The 15424-nt window shown below is 43.9% G+C and overlaps 1 protein-coding gene across 1 annotated transcript in view; it reads right to left on the reverse strand.

The window, feature by feature from the left end:
- Positions 1-15424, reverse strand: part of MAP3K5 (mitogen-activated protein kinase kinase kinase 5) — a 228648-nt gene that overhangs the window by 22071 nt on the left and 191153 nt on the right. The window contains exons 22-24 of the mRNA NM_001144081.2: positions 9888-10065; positions 9629-9797; positions 2880-3065 (exon numbers count right to left, since the gene is read on the reverse strand). Coding sequence (NP_001137553.2) covers positions 2880-3065; positions 9629-9797; positions 9888-10065 — 533 coding nt within the window. The remainder of the gene's footprint in view (positions 1-2879; positions 3066-9628; positions 9798-9887; positions 10066-15424) is intronic.

Here is a 15424-nt window from a genome sequence, read left to right on the forward strand (position 1 = left end):
CACTTATTTACACAGTGACACAGATATATGCACTACCTTTCTTTTTAAAAATTATGGTAAAATATGCATTCCATCAAATTTACCATCATAACTATTTTTAAGTGTACAGCTAAAGTGGCATTTTTTAAGTGGCATCAAGTACGTGGACACTGTTGTGCTAGTGTGAAATGAAACATTTCCTGCTGTATCAGTGGGCAAGAAATGTCACAGCCATCAGCGATTTCAGGCCTCCTAACGTGAATGAGGGCTCCCAAAACTGTGATCCAGCAGATGCCACCATCCCCAGCCATGGCAATTGCTGGAGGAGTGAAGAGATGGGATGCCAGAAGCAGCCATCCACCACACTTGCCATCCCTTATGGTAAAAAAGGAATTAAGGATGTGAAGCATCTAGAAATAGATTTGGCCCCTGATAGCTGAGGTGCCTATGAAAGGAATGAATTCAGAGAGCCCAGAGGCTTGCCTCTTTCCCTACATATAAAACACTAAATTCCTTAGCTTGATATCTGGTTTTCCTTACTATTTAACAATAATCTTTGATGTTCAGGTTGTCTTCCCTCTTTTTTGCAAACTTGTATATACCCGGACTCCCTCTCCTGCCTCCTCTGAGCGGATTTCACAGAGCTACTGAGATGTTGTCTCCTGGGCTCGGAGTCCTCAACATTCCCACCAAATAAAGTAACTCTCTGCTTTCAGGTTGTGGCTCATTTATTAGGTAACGCTATCATCACCATTGCTCATCTCCAGAACTCTTTTCTTCCTGCAAAATTGAAATGCTACACCATTAAACAATGATTCCCCCCTGCCCTCTCCTCCCAGTCCCTGACAACCACCATTCTACTTCCTGTTTACGAATATGACTACTCTAAGTGTCTCACACAATCGAAATAGTGCAGTCTTTTTGTGTCTGGCTCATTTCACTATGTGTAATGTGTCAGAACTTCGTTCCTTTTTCAGGTTGATAATATTCCAACTCAGTGACTGATCTGATCTGATTGTATGGGTAAGCCATTACCTTTTTATAAATGACTTTTATCATAAGGCTAAGAGAGGTTTATTCAAAATTTGGTTTAACTCCACTAATTTCTAGTTGACATGGGTCTTTAAGAAAAGATGCTATTTTTCCCAACAGGACTCTGACTAGAGAGAGATCTTAGAGGAAGCTGGGGAGAAGGTGACCTAGCTGCAATCTCACACCAGAAGCTAGAGTTCCAGTGGCTCATTCCTGCCCTTGATCCATCTTCACCAAAATCCCCCAGTGTAGATGGATGTCTGTCTGAGGAATTCCTCAGAGTGGTTGTTCCCAGGGAAGCGGACCATTGCTAGGTTCCCACTTGTTCTAGGAAACCCCTTCAGAATGATTTTCTCCTGGCACTTTCTTAAAGGACTCGCTTGATTATTTGACTAATGTGGGTATGACATTTAGTAACTAATACTCTTTCTCTCAAGGGTCCCAAAGAGAAAATGGAGGAGGGGTCCTCTATCACCATGACCAGCTCCTCACAGCTCCTCATTCAACAATATACTATATCCAGGCCATTCTTTGGGTTCATTCCCATCCTGGACAGTGCAAGTCCATCCTGGACACCTCTAGTCAGAGCAAGAGCAGGTGTGTGTGTGTGAGACTTGGTCTGTGGCCCAGGATTACAACTAACCCACTCTCAATCTGAACTCTACTTGCCTATTTGCTTTCCAGCCTGTAGACTGGAAGCCAAATGTGTGAGCAAGCTGCAAACTCACTGAGTTATTTGATTCTATTTGCAGCTGGCTGGGGTTCCCTAGTTACAGAGAAAGTGTGCCTTTAGCATTATATTAGTGACAGGCCTGGCCAGTTGCTCTCATTTCCCATGACGTCAATTGAGTCAGGACTGTTGCCCTCCCCACAAAACAGCATAAGACTGAGCGGCTTGCACAGAGTTCCAGGGAACACAAGGTCACTGAAGGATTACAATTTAGTTTTAAATCAGGGATCTTTTGATGCACCAAATGCAACTGTCAAGACATCTTCTAGGTAGGAGCAATAAACTCATTAGGACTGAGTCAATTTGGGGAATTTACCTAAAATGATGCAAAGTGCTTCCCTATTCACATGGCTGGCACCGTGGGAACTTTCTTATTTCTCTGTCTCCTGCAGTCAGTTGTAAGGGCTTCTGGGAGGGACTTCTGGCTTTTTTTGGTACAAGTTCCACAGGCAAGTCTCATTCAAGGATATCACATATGGTTTGAATCAGGCTTCTGGAAAACAGGCTTCAAGTTTGTGTTGCATAGCAACTCGCTAGGAGAGCGAGGAACTGTCAGTGATCTCTCACCAGAGCCTGTGAATTAATTTTTATCCAATGATGCCCTGTGCTCTAAAGTATATTTCTAGCTAGGGAGTAGTGAATATTTATTAAACAAGTATGTTTAAAATGTTCTGTTTGGAAAACAGAGCAAGGGGGAAAAATTTTGATCATTCTGATCATTCTGATCTGTACAGTTACATTTTTCCGAGTGACCGCTAGATGGCACTTTTCATATATAATATAAAGTGCAGGACAAGAGTGCTCTGTTGCTAAAATCATCAAAATAAATAGTGACCAACTACATGATTTCATAAGAACAAAGTGCAGCCATGGGAGATGTCTGTGAGTGTTGTTATTTTCCACGGTGTTCCATTTTATGTGTATCTAACCTGGGGGAGATTCCAGATTCTATAACAAAGCTAGTGCTTCGAGGCACACAGACAGGCAACCATCTCATACTTACTCATGTTCTAAAGAGAAAAGAATTCATTACAATGATTAAATAAAGAAAAGTCAACAGAGCTTATGTTTTTATCCTATTTTCTGACTAATTTTAGCTGGAGTGTCTGGGAAAACATGGGCGAAATATCATACTTACAGCATCTTGGAAACCAAAGAGCACCACCTGGACCTGACTGATCCCGTGGCTGTCGAAGTCCAGCTCCAGCTTCAGCTTGGACAGGGTGGTGGCTATGATCTTCCGGTCCGTGGACCTCACAAATTCTCTGAGGCTTGCGACCAGAGTTGTGATGTGTTCCCATTTCAGTTTAGGTTCTTCAGCCCCCTGTGAATAGTAACCAACCGTCTCTCAGTCTGTCAGATATTTCTGTACTGGATGTATCAGCCATGGGCCTCTCGCCCTCACAGCCCCTGCTGAGAACTGAACTGTTTTATACACAGTATCAATAGCCCCCTGCTAAGTGGGAACAGCCATATTTGAACTATGGCTTCTCCCCCTGCAAAAAAAAAAAAGAAAGGAAAGGGAAAACCTTGGGAAGGAAAGAAACCCACTGCATATACTGTCCAACAGCTGTGATGTAGTCTGATGGACAAACAGGGACAGGCAGAGGCTGTGAGATTCTACTTTCAGAAACTTTAATTGGGAGCTAAAGAGAGATTCAGGCAAAGAGCCATAGGATTTCAGGCTCAAAGTCTGCCCAGAGACAGAAGTCATAAAACAGGGTGAGAGTACATTGAGTTATAAGGAAGTACAAGGAATAGAGTCGAGAATGACGATTGGTAGAGAGAAAAGTAGATGGAAATGGGTGCCAACAGCAACCAAGCCAGAGAAGCACAGGCTGCGGGACTTGAAGGCCTTGGAATTACACTCCAGTTTCTATCTCTGTGAGGCTCTGAGAGATGCTATGGTTGAACTTACCCTGAGAATCCATGTGTCTGCCTACATGTTCCTAGTCCTTCAAGTGCCATTGAAGACACATCAATTCTTTGTAACCAAAAGCAGCTAGCATAAGTTGTCTATTTTACACATAGTATCAATAGTGTATATGTATCAGTCCCAATCTCCCAATTCATACCACCCTGCCTACCCCCTCAGTATCCAGACATTTGTTCTCTAATTCTTTGTCTCTATTTCTGCTTTGCAAATAAGGCCATCTATATCATTTTCTAGATATATTCATTAATATATGATGCTAGTGTTTCTTTTTCTGACCTACTGCACTCACGGTATCCTAAATGGGAGGGAAATTCAAAACGAAGGGGATATATGTATACGTGGGCTCCCCAGGTGGCACAGTAGTAAAGAGTCCACCTGCCTATGCAGGAGGTGCAAGAGACTTGGGTTTGATCCCTGGGTTGGGAAGATCCCCTCGAGCAGGAAATGACAACCCACCCCAGTATTCTTGCCTGGAGAATCCCATAGACAGAGGAGCCTGGTGGGCTATAGTCCATGGGGTCACAAAGAATCAGACACAACTGAGCATGCACATGTATGTATATGTGCAGCCGATTAATTCCGCTGTGCAGTGGAAGCTAAAGTAATATTGCAAAGCAACTATGTTCCAATAAAAATTAATTAACAATAAAAACATATCAAACATTTTGCTATTAACAGAGCTTGCTTCAAACTTTATCCTGGAAACCATTCCTTACACACCAATAAGGCAATCAGTAATAAGAATGGACCAAATGGATGACTCCACATATTAAAAACTAAATATTTAAACAAATTCCCTTCCTCAAGTTGAACTTCTACTTTGAGCAAGAAACGTTATTACTTAAAGGAAACAGTAGAATGCTATTGATCCTCATTTAAGAAAGAAAGATCCTCATTTAAGAAAGAAATATCCTCATTTCTATCTCGTATTGTGTATTTTGTTACTGCATCATTAAAATTAAATCCTCAACTGGGATTTGAAAATGACAATTTCTAGGAGTCTATTAAAATAAAAGAGAAATGCCCCATCAAGTTTGTTCTCCCATTCGATTTTCATTTGGGAGCTCCCTCTCATGTTTATGCTTTGATGAGAAAAGATTATATTGAAAAGCTTGAAAGCTATCATTAAGGGAATATTTGAAAATCAGACAGGGGACAATTATAAACTTTGTTTCTTTTCTTGCCACAAACCAAATTACCCTCAAAGTAAAGATTCACAGGCAATATCATAAAAACATGAAAATATGTTCGAGAAGAAAAATGTGTGCTATTTAGAAACTGGAAGCTTATCTTAGTGAAAAATCAGTTACATGTTTGCCAGCAGTTTAAACAGCAAACATTTTTTGGACATTTGCTTTGTTTTCACAACAGAAAAAACATGCTTCTGCTGGTTTTTTGATGTTACTGTCCCTGTTCTACAAAGGAACACTGTCTACCCTGGGAAATGTTTTTCATCTGGGGGATTTCATCACCTACATAATGGTCATAATAATGGTTGTTTCTGTTCTCAAGCCTGCCTCCCCATATGTACTCATTAACACGCCTTTATGAACAAGCATCTTAGGTTATCAGGTGAGACTGATTCAGTATCAGAAGGCAGCATCTGACAGTGTGTCTTTCCTGAACACTGAAGAGGACCATCCTAGATTCTCTGGCAAAGGGGCTCTGCCTTCTTTGTCCTTAAACTCCTTCAAAGTGATGAGTGGATTTCAGAAGGATGTTACAGATTGAAAGTGCTTTCATGGGCCACTTTGAGAATCCACACTTGAGTCTTGTCATAAAGGGGCAGGCTTAAATGTAAAGATGTATCTAGAAATATTTAATACAATGAAAATACATTTCCATCTAGTCATAGAAAAAAATCAGATACTAGATAACTGCTTGATAATGATATCAACAATAATAGTTAACATTTATGGAATATTCTCTATTATTGTCTCAATGATTCATGATCTTAGTTACTCCCCGTAGCAACCCTTTGCTACGGTGACTAATCCCATTGTTTCCTCAGATTTATGGATTAGGAAATTCAGCCTCAGAGAGGTTAACTAACTTGCTCAAATCACATAGCCTTTAAGTGGTAGAATCAGGCCTCAGAGTCAAGTTGAGGCTGAACCCAAGCTCCTAATCATTACCTTCTACTGCCTCAATTAGCTGTCTGAACCAGCAGTAAACCTGGGTGGGGACCTGCTCTATTGCAAGATCACCACGGGATGCCTCAGGAAAGGATTCACAGCCTCTGCAGCAGTCACCATCAGAAGGACCCTATCTCTCACTTGACAATTCTGGATTTACTAAGCAACTGTGACCAGCAGTTTCTGGTCAGAATCATACTGGTCACTTCATACTGGTGCACTGAGGCAAGCCCTCTGACAGTCGCTTTTAAGCTTTTCTTTCCTTTCCCCTTTTTTAGAGAACATTCAAGCATTCTTAAAACACTAGGAAGTCACAAACACTTGAATAGGATTGAAGTGAAGTGAAGTCGCTCAGTCGTGTCCGACTCTTTGCAACCCCATGGACTGTAGCCTGCCAGGCTCCTCCCATGGGATTTTCCAAGCAAGAGTACGGGAGTGGGTTGCCATTCCTTCTCCAGAGGATTTTCCCCACCCAGGGATCGAACCTCAGTCTCCCACATTGTAGGCAGACGCTCTACTGTCTGAGCCACCAGGGAAGCCTTGAATAGGATTAGCCAACTCCAAAATTTAGGAATTTCAGCACAGTCATGAAAGCACAGTCTCTTGCTAGGCTCTCTGCTGAGGGCTGAGACCATGACACGAATCAAGGCAGACAAAGAAAACCCCCAAACAAGCAGACACTTTTCACACCCACAGGGGATGATTACGAGACCTAAGCAATCACTGAGTTCTGTGTACTGACCTAAATCAAAAGCCTTCATGCCACAGCGGCTACTGGTGATTCCTTCTCCCAAACCCAAACCCCGTCCCCTCCCCTGCTGCCTATTTCTCCCAGGACTTGTCACCCTCTGGCATAGCGGGAGGGAGAGCGGTGTAGCAGGAGGGAGAGCAGAGCACGGACCCTGGAGCAAGACTGCCTGCGTACAAATCCCAACTCCATCGCTCAGCGCTGTGTGGCTTCTGTGAATTACTCAGCGCCTCTGTGCCTCCTCTGTGCAAAATAAGGAGACTAACAGAACTACTGCTGCAGGACTGTGGTCACAGGAACTGAGTGAGCAGAGACCCAGGAACTACTAAGAACAATGTCTGGCCCATAGAAAGTATTTGCTATTATTACTATATATTTGCGTTTCCCTGGTGTCTTGATGGTAAAGAATCCACCAGCAACGTGGGAGACCTTGGTTTGATCCCTGGGCTGGGAAGTTTCCCTGGAGGAGGGCATGGCAACCCACTCCAGTATTCTTGCCTGGAGAATCCCCATGGACAGAGGAGCCTGGCAGGCTACAGTCCATGGGGTTGCAAAGAGTCGGACATGACTGAGTGACTAAGCACGCACACACACACACACACACACATTATATATTTAACATACAGAGTAACATATATGTAACATACATAGTATATAATAACATTTAACTATATATTTAAGTACTATATATTCAACTATGTGCTTACTACATTTTTATTGCTTTTCTTGCTCCACAAGAATGTCAGCTTCAATGGGATGCATCTATTTTCCCCCATTTTGTTCACTCTAGTGTCCTAGCATACCCAGCACATAGATGGGGGAATGCCTGGCATCTAGTAGATGCCCAGTAAATATTTGTTGAATGAATGGCCTCCAATTACTGCACATTTGCTCCTTTTATCTAAACTTGGTTCTGCTTCTTTATCTTACACCATCTGATTCTCAGTCCTTGAATGACCACAGTGAGCAGATGGAAAGGCACAAGTGACAGCTATGGGTTCCAAACTACTTCCATCTCAGCCATATCTCCAGATTCCTCTGTGGTATTCTCAGCACTCATTCCACTTGCAATTCAGAACTTGGCCATCCCTCACCCAGGGCGCCTCCTTTCAGGGCCTCAGAGTCCTTGCCTTAGGACTCAAGTCAGAAGTTTTCCTAGAACACATAGATGTCAGTTCTCCGTGTACCCAGAGACCCTGATGACGCACACTTGGTGTTTCAGCTCCTCCTATGGAATCTAAAGACGTGAATATTAGAGAATTCCTAAGGTGATGGAACCAGCAGAGAAACTTCGAGGGCTTCTCAAGATAAAGACAAGCAGGGACTATATAGCAAGAGCCAAGAAAGAGACAATCTGGCTTCATTTACATTCCAATAAAAGCTGAGACCAGGTAAAGTACTGGACTGAGATGGAAACTTGATCCGATCCCTCCAGCTTCACCCGTTTTGTAGCTATTCTCCTAGGACAGAAGGGAGGAGAGAAATTACATGTCATCATGGTAATCATGGAAGACAGGTGGTTGCCACAGGTGCTGAAGTCGGTTCACAAGTCCCTGACACCCATAGAACTAAAAGAGGATGCAAGTGTCATGTCTGGGCCAAGTATGTCTGGGGAGTTTTATACTCAAGAGGAGGCCTGAGCCTCTGCTCCAGGCAAGCAGGCATCACCTGCAGTGTAGAGGTGGTGGAAACCCTGTTTCTACTGGGACAGAGCTGGGAGCGGATTCATCCTCATTTCTATAAGTAGAATCCCAGGGAATACATGTTTCCAGGTATTAGGGATGAAACTGTGTCATTTCTCCCATCCCCCAATTCACGTGTTGAAGTCTTAACCCCTCAAGGTGACTATTTGGAGACAGGGTATTTAGGAGATAACTAAGGTTGAGATCATAAGGGTGGGGCTCTAATCCAACAGGATTAGTGCTCTTGTAAAACAAAGAAGAGACACTAGAGGCACACAGAGAAAAAAGGGCAGGTGAGGACACAGAAAGAACGTGGCCACCTGAAAGCCTAGAAGAGAGGCCTCAGGAGAAACCGAAGCTGCCAGCACCTCAGTTTTAGACTTTCAGCTTCCAGAACCCTGAGAGAGAAAAATTTCCTGTTGTTCAAGCTACTGAGTCTAAGTTATTTTGTTATGGCAGCTCAGCAAACAAATACACCAGGGAACAGAGTTTGCCCAACTTTGTTTTTTTTTTTGTAGCATGTTTGGCCTCTTACCACCCTAGATAATTTACTTATTATTGCCTATCTCCCTATACTTGACTGGAGCCCTCCAATGACTGGAGCCCTCCAAGCACAGCGGTCTCTGTTGAGTAAGTGAGGTTTCCCAAATGCTCAGAGGAGCCAATGGCAGGTGGCCTCATGCTAATGGCAGGTAGCAATTCACATGTCTCAGAGGATGTTTACTGTCTAAATGAATAAATGAAAGAACGGTGAAAAGATTTGCAGGGGCCCATCAGAACCTCACCAACATTTTGCTTCTGCCTTAAAAATAAGTGAAAAGTGAAAGCGTCAGTCACTCAATTGTGTCTGACTCTTTGTGATTCCATGGCCTGGAGCCCACCAGGCTCCTCTGTCCAAGTAATTCTCCAGGCAAGAATACTGGAGTGGGTACCATTCCCCTCTCCCGGGGACTGTCCCAATCCAGGGACTGAACCAGGTCTCCAACATTGCAGGTGGATTCTTTACCATCTGAGCCACCAGGGAAGCCTGACGTAAAAACAGCTTATGTTCTAAAACACAGTTTCTGTGTTAGGGATTCTGCCTACCCCCCATGGTAGGTTTGTTTTATCATCAGGAGGTGGAAACTTCTTCATGTCTTCATATCATCTGAGACAGTTCCAAGTGGACTTCTCTGGTGGTCCAGTGGCTAGGACACCATCTTCCAGTGCACGGGACGTGGGTTCAATCCCTGGTTGGGTGACTAAAATTTCACATGCTGAGGGGCAACGAAGCCCATGTGCCACAACTAGAGAAAAAAGCCCCAGCGCCACAACAAAGAGTCAGCACAGTCCAAAAAAAAAAAAAAAGTCAACTCTGGGGAAATGAAGTCTCCGAAGGGCTATTACCTGAGCCAAGGATTCCATTAAGTTTCTCACAACTTTGTCTTGGTCTTCCGTCAGAATCCTGTGAAGCGTGGCCCGTCTCTCACTGTCCTTCCTCAGCATAAAGAATCCGGAATCTTTTTCTTCTGGAGAAGGTGGAGCACTGTGGTCTTCAAAATTTTCATCAGGGATGCTGCAATAATTTAGGCAGCACATATTACCATCTCCATTATCAAATGACACCCCACATTCGTCCCTCACCCCAACTAAGTCAGGTCTTTACCCCAGAAACAGCGTCCGGATGCCTTTGACATCCTTTTCTCCACAGGACTTGGCTCTTGTTTTGAAAGAGAAGGGGTCCACCTTCAACTCTGTGTCAGGGGAAACTGAGCCGTACTCACTGCTGCTGCTCGTGTCCTCCACCAGGACTGGCACTGGCAAGGAGATACTCCTGAGGTACTCTGCGTGTCACAAGAGGGGGAACGAGATGAGTAAGGCTTCTAGAAACGTGCACACACCGACATGAGACAGCAAGGTTACTTGTCAAGTGTCTCGTTCCAGTGAGCAGCCAAACTATGCAACACAAGGGGCTGGTCTTGGGACCACGGTTCCTCAGAGTAATCCATGCAGGGGGTCAGCGAGGAAAGGGCCTCCTAGGCCCTGAAAGAACTATCTCAGGGGCATGAAACTGGAGGAAGCACCAGGCCCAGCAGTTCTGGGTTCTCAGCCCTTTGTTTTTATTGTCCACCTATTAGAGTTTAGGAGCTTCCCAGGTGGTACAGTGGTAAATGATCTGCTTGCCAATGCGGGAGACGCAAGAGATGCAGGTTCGATCCCTGGGGAAGGGCATGCCAACCCACCCCAGTATTCTTGCCTGGAGAATCCCATGGACAGAGGAGCCTGGCGGGCTACAGTCCAAAGAGTTGGACACGACTGAGCACACACATACCCACTAGAATTTATGAAGGTCATTTGTGAGGCTTAGTTTTTCACATGTATAAAATAAAGGACCAGATTCATAACTGATAAACTGTGCTCCTTAGAAGTTTAAGGTCCACCTAGTTCTCAGGGCTGCCTTGGTGGGGTGAGTGGGTGGATTTCTGTGATCCTAGAACATAGATTCCAACCCTGTTTTACCTAAAACAAATATGCTCCTTCATTCATGTATCAGAGCTCTGCTTCAGTTCAGTTCAGTCACTCAGTCGTGTCCGACTGAGTCAGACCACATGGACTGTAGCACACCAGGCCTCCCTGTCCATCACCAACTTCCGGAGCTTGCTCAAACTCATGTCCGGTGAGCCAGTGATGCCATCCAACCATCTTATCCTCTGTTGTCCCCTTCTCCCCCTGCCTTCAATCTTCCCATTAGGGTCTTTTCCAATGAGTCACTTCTTCACATCAGGTGGCCAAAGTATTGGAGCTTCAGCTTCAGCATCAGTCCTTCCAATGAATATTCAGGACTGATTTCTTTTAGGATTGACTGGTTTGATTTCCTTGCAGTCCAATTTGCTAACATTAGGAATTCAGTTCAGTTCAGTTGCTCAGTTGTGTCTGGCTCCTTGCGACCCCATGGACTGCAGCACACCAGGCTTCCCTGTCCATCACCAACTCCCAGGGATTACTCAAACTCAAGTCCATCGAGTTGGTGATGGCATCCAACCATCTCATCCTCAGTTGTCCCCTTCTCCTCCCATCTTCAATCTTTCCCAGCATCAGGATATTTTCCAGTGAGTTAGTTCTTTGAGACAGGTGGCCGAAGTACTGGAGTTTCAGCTTCAGCATTAGTCCTTCCAATGAATATTCAGGACTGATTTCTTTAAGGGTTGATTGGTTGGATCTCCTTGCAGTTCAAGGGACTCTTAAGAGTCTTCTTCAACACCACTGTTAAAAAGCATCAATTCTTCAGCACTCAGGTTTCTTTATAGTCCAATTCTCATATCCATACATGACTATTGGAAAAACCATAGCTTTGACTAGACGGACATTTGTCGGCAAAGTAATGCCTCTGCTTTTTATAAGCTGTCTAGGTTGGTCATAGCTTTTCTCCCAAGGAGCAAGCATCTTTTAATTTCATGGCTGCAGTCACCATCTGAAGTGATTTTGGAGCCCCCAAAAAAAGTCACTCACTGTTCCCATTGTTTCCCCATCTACTTGCCATGAAGTGATGGGACCAGATGCCATGATCTACGTTTTTGGAATGATGAGCTTTAAGCCAGCTTTTTCGCTCTCCTCTTTCATTTTCATCAAGAGGCTCTTTAGTTCTTCTTTGCTTTCTGCCATAAGGGTGGTGTCATCTGCATATCTGAGGTTATTGATATTTCTTCTGGCAATCTTGATTCCAGCTTGGGCTTCATCCGGCCTGGCATTACGCATGATGTACTCTGCATATAAGTTAAATTAGCAGGGTGACAATATACAGCCTTGACGTACTGCTTTCCTGGTCTGGAACCAGTCTGTTGTTCCATGTCTGATTCTAACTGTTGTTTCCTGACCTGCATACAGGTTTTTTAGGAAGCAGATCAGGTTATCTGGTATTCCCATCTCTTTCAGAATTTTCCACAGTTTGTTGTGATCCACGCAGTCAAAGGCTTTGGCGTAGTCAATAAAGCAGAAGTAGATGTTTTTCTGGAACTCTCTTCCTTTTTTGATGATCCAGTGGATGTTGGCAAATTGATCTCTGGTTCCTCTGCCTTTTCTAAATCCATCTTGAACATCTGAAAGTTCACAGTCCATGTACTGTTGAAGCCTGGCTTGGAGAATTTTGAGCATTACTTTGCTAGCATGTGAGATGAGTGCAATTGTGCAGTAGTTTGAGCATTCTTTGGCATTGCCTTTCTTTGGGATTGGAATGACAACTGACCTTTTCCAGTTCTTTTCCAGTGGCCACTGCTGAGTTTTCCAGATTTGCTGGCATATTGAGTGCAGCACTTTCACAGCATCATCTTTCAGGATTTGGAATAGCTCAACTGGAATTCCATCACCTCCACTAGCTTTGTTCGTAGTGCTGCTTCCTAAGGCCCACTTGACTTCACATTCCAGGATGTGTGGCTCTAGGTGAGTGATCAAACCATCATGGTTATCTGGGTCATGAAGATCTTTTTTTTACAGTTCTTCTGTATATTCTTGCCAACTCTTCTTAATATCTTTTGCTTCTGTTAGGTCATATCATTTCTGTCCTTTATTGTATCCATCTTTGCATGAAATGTTCCCTTGGTATCTCTAATTTTCTTGAAGAGATCTCTAGTCTTTCCCATTCTATTGTTTTCCTCTATTTCTTTGCAGTAATCACTGAGGAAGGCTTTCTTATCTCTCCTTGCTATTCTTTGAAACTCTTCATTCAAATGGGTATATGTTTCCTTTTCTACTTTGCCTTTAGCGTCTCTTCTTTTCTCAGATATTTGTAAGGCCTCCTCAGACAACCATTCACCCTTTTTGCATTTCTTTTTCTTGGGGATGGTCTTGATCACTGTCTCCTATACAATGTCATGAACCTCCATCCATAGTTCTTCAGGCACTCTATCAGATCTAATCCCTTGAATCTATTTGTCACTTTAAGCTCTGCTTAAGGATTCATAATTTTTTAAAAAGCAGTTCTTTGCTAAACACATATTTTGGAAACCAATAGAGGAGATGACGATGTTATAATTCTAAAACAAACATAAGCTTTTATTTTATTTTGATGGAGTCTGAACTGACACAATAGGAGGTACCTAGTTTTCATCAAATACTGGTTTGAAAATAAGTAATTTTTGTCAGAAACATCTCTATCAAGCAGATCAATGTCTCAGGCCAAGGAGGCAGAACAGAAAGGGATGAGTCACTGCAAATAAAAAAATAAAAATCCAGAGAGCTGAGGAGGCCTGGGAGATGTTCTGAGGGAGGAAGATAGGGAGTTTTTAGGGAAAGAATAGGAGACTTCTGGACTGTGGTCTACAATACTAAACAAGCCACTGGGCATGGGCAGGCCAGAGCAAGAACAGCCCCGCAGTAATAGTCATAATAACCACCTTAAGGCAGTTGCTAAGCATCTCACATGTGTGACTGTATTTTAATTGTCACAAAGCGCCATAGGCAGTTTGTCTAACTGAACTCACTGGACAGATGAGGTGACTAAGGTTAAGTCATTTCCAGGGTCACCCAGTTAAGGCATGAACCCAGCTCTGACTCCAATGCCCATTCTCTTTTTGCTGACTCTATAAAATCTTAAGATTCTAAAATACCTTAAGTAAAAGACTCTAAAGCCAGAGCTGAGTCCCAAATGCTCTTGAGTCACCCTGAGTGCAGAGTGGGAGGGTGTGTGGGAAAGGTGACCAAGCGGTCAGCAGATGGACACCTTCCGTCTCAGGCTCGCTCTAAGGCACATGCTCACCGAGAGGGCTTGTGGGCAGACCTGTCAGCTTAAATTCCCTCTCGCTACTTGTCTCTTGCCAAGTGTGTATGGTTGAGTTCACATAATTTAAATGTGCGCGTGATGAGACTCTGCTTCCTGCAACAAAAACCTTCCCATGTGGAAGGGATGAAACAATCATGGATTGAGCTTCTGGGCATGGCTCCAGCTTCTTTTGGTATATATTTTTTATTTTGTTCTCAGAAGCAAATCTGTGCAGTAGGTATTGTTCCCAGCACAGAATGCCTGATGAAACAAGCAAATTGCTGCATTGTCATGTTTTTATAAAGTGGCTTAGTTGGGATCAGAATTGGCTTCCGCCTAAGTGCAAAGTGAATCGACTTCTGCTGGAGTCCAAAGTCAGGGCCCATTTTATGACATCAAAACCCAGCTGGTGGGGAGGCTGCTGAGTGCCCCGGGGTCCTCCTTGTGAAATTCAGTGACTGTGGAGAAGGGAGGAAAAGAGGGGCTTTTCTTCACAGAGTTCTTCTTGACTCTAAGAATTGAGGGGGGAAAACTGGAGAGGCTGTGGCCAAGAAACCCCAATTACTGGGCTTCTTCTCTGGGCTGACTGGCTTTGAGGCACCTAAGGAACCTGCAAAAATCTACCCCCAGCCAGTGGAAGAACGCACAGGACACTCACAATGAACACCGAGCCCCAAGTCTATTTGATCAACAACTCATCCAACTTAGGAAAATCCCAAGTCACGGTCATTTCTTTCCTGTGCCTTAAAATGCATCACTTGATCTTCCTAGAGCAGATTAACCTTCCTAGTTATGATCTGCAAAGCCTAATACTGAAAATAAAAAACACATCTAGTCCTGACCAGCTAAAATTAGAGGAAAATAGGACACCAAAGATGACAGGGAAAGCTGTCTGGCATTGACATTTTCCACAAGAAATGAGTTAGGTGGCCAGCTAGCTCTCAGATAAGAAAGCATGTGTGCATGCTAAGTCACTTCAGTCATGTCCAACTCTTTGCAACCTTATGGACTATAGCCCTCAGGCTCCTCTGTCTATGGGATTCTCCAGGCAAGAATACTGGAGTGGGTTGCCATGCCCTCCTCCAGGGGATCTTCCCGACCCAGGGATGGAACCCACGTCTCTTTCGTCTCTTGCATTGGCAGGGGGTTCTTTACTGCTAGCACCTCCTGGGAAGCCCCTAAGAAAGCATGGACTCCTCTCAAATTGAAGATTTCAAAAACAGAGTCACTATCCTGCATTCAGGAAGAAACGAAAGAAGCCTGTCTTATGAGGGAGAAAGTTGAGGGGTTTCTGAAAGAATGAACCCAGCCAGACTACAACCACACATCCTTTGTACCCAGGAGCCCCCTACCCTTACCCCATGTAAGCAAAGAGCAGAGGATGAGGCTCTCCAATAGGAAATCTAGAACTTATTTCATGATGTACCAAGCTTCAGCCCAAAGGACAA

Source organism: Bos taurus, chromosome 9 (genome assembly GCF_002263795.3).
Source record: "Bos taurus isolate L1 Dominette 01449 registration number 42190680 breed Hereford chromosome 9, ARS-UCD2.0, whole genome shotgun sequence".
In the NCBI taxonomy this organism is placed as follows: Eukaryota; Metazoa; Chordata; class Mammalia; order Artiodactyla; family Bovidae; genus Bos; species Bos taurus.